Source organism: Nyctibius grandis, chromosome 6 (genome assembly GCF_013368605.1).
Source record: "Nyctibius grandis isolate bNycGra1 chromosome 6, bNycGra1.pri, whole genome shotgun sequence".
Classification (NCBI taxonomy): Eukaryota; Metazoa; Chordata; class Aves; order Nyctibiiformes; family Nyctibiidae; genus Nyctibius; species Nyctibius grandis.
Genome location: NC_090663.1, coordinates 9,022,757 through 9,028,829, shown reverse-complemented (window position 1 = coordinate 9,028,829; position 6,073 = coordinate 9,022,757). Strand labels below are relative to the sequence as shown.

At 49.5% G+C, this 6,073-nt stretch overlaps 1 protein-coding gene across 1 annotated transcript in view; it reads right to left on the bottom strand.

Moving 5' to 3' along the window:
• Nucleotides 1–350: 350 nt before the first annotated feature.
• FGFR3 (fibroblast growth factor receptor 3) overlaps nucleotides 351–6,073 on the bottom strand; it is a 55,870-nt gene continuing 50,147 nt past the window's right edge. Inside the window, exons 12-17 of the mRNA XM_068402579.1 lie at nucleotides 5,852–6,042; nucleotides 4,411–4,533; nucleotides 2,758–2,828; nucleotides 1,157–1,294; nucleotides 602–707; nucleotides 351–515 (exon numbers count right to left, since the gene is read on the bottom strand). Coding sequence (XP_068258680.1) covers nucleotides 351–515; nucleotides 602–707; nucleotides 1,157–1,294; nucleotides 2,758–2,828; nucleotides 4,411–4,533; nucleotides 5,852–6,042 — 794 coding nt within the window. The remainder of the gene's footprint in view (nucleotides 516–601; nucleotides 708–1,156; nucleotides 1,295–2,757; nucleotides 2,829–4,410; nucleotides 4,534–5,851; nucleotides 6,043–6,073) is intronic.

Below are 6,073 nucleotides of genomic sequence, written 5' to 3'. Positions count from 1 at the left end.
GGTTCAACATTCTGCTTGTAAAAAAAAACAACCCCAAAAATGAAAAATAAACCAGAAAAAAAAATCATATATGATAGATCATCTTGGCAAGAGATTAGTTCCTTCAGGCCAAACAGTGCTTCTTGACTTTTTATACAGCAAACGGGAAAAAAATCAACAAAAAAACAACAAAAAAAAGTTTTTTTGTTTTTTACCCTGAACAGCCCGACAACAAAACAAATCTCCGGGCACCACCACGCAGTTCCACTGGAAGATCCTTCACTACGGTTTCATCCTCAGCACCCACCCTCGCGCCTCCGTGGGCACGCTGCCCGCCTGTCCATCCATCTGTCCGTCCGTCCGGGGTGTCCTCACGTCCGGATGACACCGTTGCAGGGGGGGTGCTTGTGCAGGCAGGGCTCGTCGGGCAGCAGGTCATGTGCAAAGACCGAGTCGTCCCCGGAGGAGCAGGTGCTGTGGGTGTCCTGGCCGGCTGGTGAGTACTGCTCGAAGGGCACCGAGAGGTCCAGATACTCCTGCCAGGGTGACAGACCCATCAACGCTGGGTGCCCCTCCCTGGGGACCGAGTGACCCCTCCCCGCGCCCACCCCACCACACTCACATCGGTGGATGTCACGGTGAGGACCCTGTCTAGGTCTTCCACAAGCTGCTTGAAGGTGGGCCGCTGTGAGGGGACGGCGTGCCAGCACTCCCGCATGATCATGTACCTGCATGAGAGGGGAGAGGGGATCGTCACCCATAGTGGGGCTAAGTGGCACCCACCCGCCTGCCCACCCACCCCTAAATCGCCTGAGAGAACAGCCAAGGCCAACACAACTTCAGCCATGGTGGCCTTGGTACGTGGCCAGATTGGGGGAGGAGTGTTTTGTGGAGCCATGCTCCTCACTATTGAACTCCTCATGCGTGTCCATGCTCTTGAAGCCGGAGGAGGAACTGTTCTAAAGATGACACACCAGAGCTGCACCCCCAACCGTCACCCACCAAACGAGTCACAGGTTGAGCCAAAATGTATTGGGGTAGGTAAACCGACTCGCTGCCAGCTCCACGATATCATGGTGGGGATGTCCCACTGGCCTGAACCATGGCTTGGGGTGGCATTTGGCCACAGAGGGAAGGGGGAGTGGGCAAGACGGTCACCCCCCCACCACACACTCACAAATCATGGGTGCAGTTTGCGGGTTTGTCCATCCGATGGCCTTCCTTCAAGAGTTTGAAGAGTTCCTCAACCGGAATTCCCGGGTACGGAGACCCTCCCAAAGTGAAGATCTCCCATAGTAGCACTCCAAAAGACCAGCTGGAAACCAAAGAAAGATCTTTAAAATTCAATGAGTTTTTTTTCCAAGCACCTCCCCCCCCCCCGCCTCCCCACATCCCCTCTCCCCGGCTCGCCTTTATTTCTGTGCAGCCATGCATAGCTAACAAAGTCATCAATAGCATGACTAATTGCCTAGGCCATTTTTACTAGTTACTTGGAGATCTCTGCTGATCCAACTCAATAGCAAAGAAATCCCAGGCACCAAGTCTGAAATTGAAATGAGCATTTAATCAGATAGGTGACAGCCCATCTATTACCCCCAGCTCTTTGTTAGGTTTTCCACCAGCTCCACTGAATGGAACAAATCAAATTATTCATGCACAGCTTCACTGAATTGCAGGCTTGGAACCACAGGCCACTAATTGTGCAAGCTGATACCAAAACTTGCTTGTTACAACATTCATTTCACTGGCCAACCTGGGAGAAAAATACCCCAACAAAAATGAGCAGAGCAACTAACGTTACACTCTCCAGCCCCGCAGCTGTGCGCTGGTTAAAAGCCCTCTTCTTCAAAAATATCTTTTGCCTTCTTCGTTTTCTTTTTTTAAAAACAGGGATTATCTGTCTCTGTTCTGCTTTCATGCACGCTCGCTCTCGCGTTCTCTAGCTTTGATTTATCTGTCATGCCCGCTGCAGCATTACCTAAGCATGGAAACTATGATTTCAGATCAATAAAAGCCAAAGTATGTGAAAAATACAGAAATAGAAAGATTCATTTGTCCAATTGCAAGCAGTGAGCCTTGAGGAGCAGGCAGGCAGGCCGCTGAATTACTGTAAAAACGCCAGGATCGACCAGATAGTGAAATAAAAAAGCCGGTGTGGATGCTGAGCTACTTCAGCCCTTGCAAAGTTCAGATGCGGCCCAGATTTACAGGCAAGGCGGGCTCTGCTGTTTGCTTACCGTGCAGAGGCACTAAAAGGGACAAGACAGGATTAAGAAAAATAAAGGCAAATAAATGAAGCGCCAAAATTAATCCCAGAATATATTTGTCGAATATTCTCTGATCAACGCTACTAACAGCAGACAGAATATTTCAAGCTCATCCCACGTACTCAACTGAAGTGTAACTGTCTGGGGCAAAGCGTGGAGGAAGCCGAGGGTAATTTTTTTTTTTTTGCAAAGAGGGTTTTTTTGCACAAATTTTTTTTGAGTGCAGGATGAATCTCCTCATCTATAAACCAGACAAGAAATACCTGCCTACCTTCCAATAATTTTGCAGCAGCTCACTAGAGATCCTCAGAGGAAAGCAACTAGACAACGGTAAAATAAAACCATGTGGGCAAAGCTGCAGCTTGGAATAGATTCGTGTGCTTTTGCATACCCAGGCACCCCAGCGGTGAACGAGCCCTGCTCGCGCTTAGCAGTACGCTTGTCTTTAAGATACTACAGGTGTTGATTTCCCTGTCACTTTATATTTTTAAAAAGGTGTGGGTATACTTACACATCGCTCTGGTGGGTATAGACTCGGTCAAACAAGGCTTCTGGAGCCATCCATTTCACAGGCAGCCGACCCTGTAATTAGGAAGACAATGGGAACATCCCATCAGCATATTCCCCCAGCCACAACGGCACCATCTGAATCTTCTTTTCTAATCCAGTTTGAAACATTTTCATTAACAACCACATCTGCCTTCCCGGTCACTGGGCAAAGCAGTATTGGCCACATATAAACAGCTTAGAGCATTTGATCCCTGGATCTTCGCTGACAATCTTCGCAGTAAATGCTCTCTGTAGAGGACTGTATTTTACTGCCAAGGCAGGTTTAACGTATCAGAGCATCTAAATCTTTGCATGGGAACAGCATCCATTGCTCATAAACGCAGCGAGCTCTGCAGCACAGCATGGGACGACACTTTCCGCCTCTGGTTGGAAGAAGCAGTTTGACTCCAAGTCCAAACCCTGCTTAGGCTGAACTCGAGCGGAAGCTTCCAAGAGTGAACACAAGGGCCAGATCCTCCAAGAATCAAATCCTGGTCCTGCTGGAAGCTGAAGGAGGAGGCCTGATCCCAGGGTTCCAGGGTAACATCCTACCTCAGGGTCATGAACATGGGCTGTCACATCTGAGAAATAAAGGCTAGGTTAATCGTAATTCTTTTGGGCTTTGCTTGGCCTCTGGAGGGAATCAGAAAGGACTGTTTCATGTTTGAGGCATAATTTGGCTAAGGGAGGGTTTTGTCCTGATCCACTGTCTCACTGGAGGAGACAACTAGAGACGGGACATAGGCAGGATGCACAAATGGGATTATGCTCTCAGCTGTCCAACACAGCTCATACAGGAGAAGTCCATCTGATTTACAATCAAAATTCCCAATAATTTTTATTAATTTATAATTAAGAAATCCTGGCAGTTAAGAAAGATTTCTGATATGATATTGGAAAGAATCAGCATGGGCATGGTGGGCTTCATAGGACTGCCTGGACATTTAGACCCCTTCCAGTCGCAAGGCCCTCGGGTTCTGCAATACCCTCAACCTCTTCCACTGCCATCTCCACACTATGGTGTAGTTGCGGCTTTTGCTCAGAGCTCAACATCTGCTGCAGGGCTCTGAACCAAGACACAGGTCTTCTCTCCAGCCCTCCATTCCTAAATTCATCTCTACAGAAAATATAAATGGCTCCAGGACTCAGCCCTTGGCTGGGACCATCTTCTCACACTTGGTAGTGGAGCCAAGAAGCTCAGTTGCAAAAAGGAGAGAGAAATGCACGAAAGCCAGATAACTCCAGAAGTATAAAAGGTGACATTCCTCTGTCAAGGGCTTTGGTGGGACCAGAGGTTGGCTCCTTGGGACCTTTATGAGCAGTAGTGGAGCAGACTTTCCCCTTTGGTAAAAAAACTTGGTTTCTCTTAGTCTAGGGCTTCCTTGGCAGAGCTGAGACATCTCAACCCACTGCTAGCACCATCAGTATCCGTCAGGAAGAAAACGGATGGTGGGTGGACTAGTCTATCTAGAGCCCCTCACTAGGTGAGGCCACCAGCAGATTTCTTCCTCCTAAGCCCCTCTAGAAAGGGTGACGTGGGACAAGGGCCACTTGTGCAGGGATGGCTGAATTCCCTGCCAGAAGGAGAACTGGATGTGCTTGGCACTGTACTTACATTGGTGGTTTTCTTGTAATAGTCGATGTTGTGAACGTCTCTAGCGAGGCCAAAATCAGCTATTTTCATCACATTGTCTTCAGTGACTAACACGTTCCTGGCTGCCAAGTCGCGATGAATGCACTGTGAAAGGTGAGCAAGTCAATAAATAAGGGCTTGTTAGCTGCTCGCGCCTGGAACCAACAGCACCGCGTGGTTTATGAGCTGCTGTTTCATTGACTCCCAAGCTCATAAAGCTGTGAGCACTGCTTCACTCCTCGCTTTCTGTGTCACTGCCCCATCATGCATGCTCGGTGGGAGCCACCTCTTAGCAACACCTAATCGGCAGCCTTGGCGCTGACACAGCCACGCGTCTTTTCTCTCCAAAGGGGATAATGCACAGATGAGAAAGCCAACCCTCCTCTTCTGTGGGCGCTTACTGGGACGTGAAGCTGTCTTTCTGCCCTGCTTCCTCCAAGAAGAGGATGTTTGAAGGAAAAAAAATTCCTCAAATTAAGACATCCCCAATACATCCAAAACACATCATAGCTGTTAGCTGAGAAAGAAGATAAATTAGCCTGCACTGTGCAGAGAGGGAGTTTAAAGCCACCACGAACCATCCACCCTCAACTGCATCTGAACGAACACATCTGACATCTGAAGCTGAACTTGCTCTTGCCATAGTGCTCCCTGCCCGCAAAAAGGGGTCACGCTGGCTGACGCACACCTTCGTGAACCCAAAGCCTGATTCTCCACTTGCTGATGTGAGGGTAAATCAGGAGTAATCCCAGGGTATGATGTAAGCAAACACAACAGCCAGATCAGTGCCAGTGAAGTGCTCCCCAGGGAGCATCCTGGGCACGGCCACGCATCCAGCCAAATCCACCTCCAGCTCTGCTCCCACCGACCCTACGTGTGCTGGTGACAGCCACGAACATGAGAGTTACACCCAGGATCTGAGCTTCCTCGTGGGTGCTCTGCATCTTTAGTGATCTCAGACGAGAGATGGGGGGACAGGGGTGCACGCAGCTCCTGACTGTTGTCTAAAGTAACGCCTCCCACGGTGGAAGCTCACAACTCGGTGTGATGTCCACCCTGACCACCACTGCCCGAGCCTCAGGATCGCACACCTGAAAGCCAATTACTTCTACAAGTGGTAGAGGTTGAACTGCTGAGGACAGGCACCAGACTCTGGGCTGCCTGTGCTTTTGTATGCATTTTGGGGACGCTAACAGGCCTGCAGGTGACAGCGAGGGCTGGGCAGCTGTGTGCATATGGATGAAGCCTTCTGCAAAAAAACCCAAGATACTTCGTACTGAAAAATCCAGTCTCTAAAGGGAGAAGCCTGCAACACTTTGCCCAAGTTGTCCTACACACACACACACACACACACAGAGCACTGTGTGCCTTTGAACACACGGGTCTGACCAACGTTTCTGCCAAATGAGGTTTCTCAACTCACTTTCTGAGATGCCAAGTACTCCATGCCCCGGGCCACCTGGTAGGCGCAGGAAACCAGGTCTTTAAATGTCAACTGCTCCTCAGGCAGCTTGCAGGTGTCGAAGGAATAGTCCATGCCAGGTGGGCGACGTGCCCTGAGGTATTCTCGCAAGTTCCCCTTCGACGCGTATTCCACCAACACGTAGAGCGGTCCTGCAAGCAAGAGAACCATCAGCATCCAGCG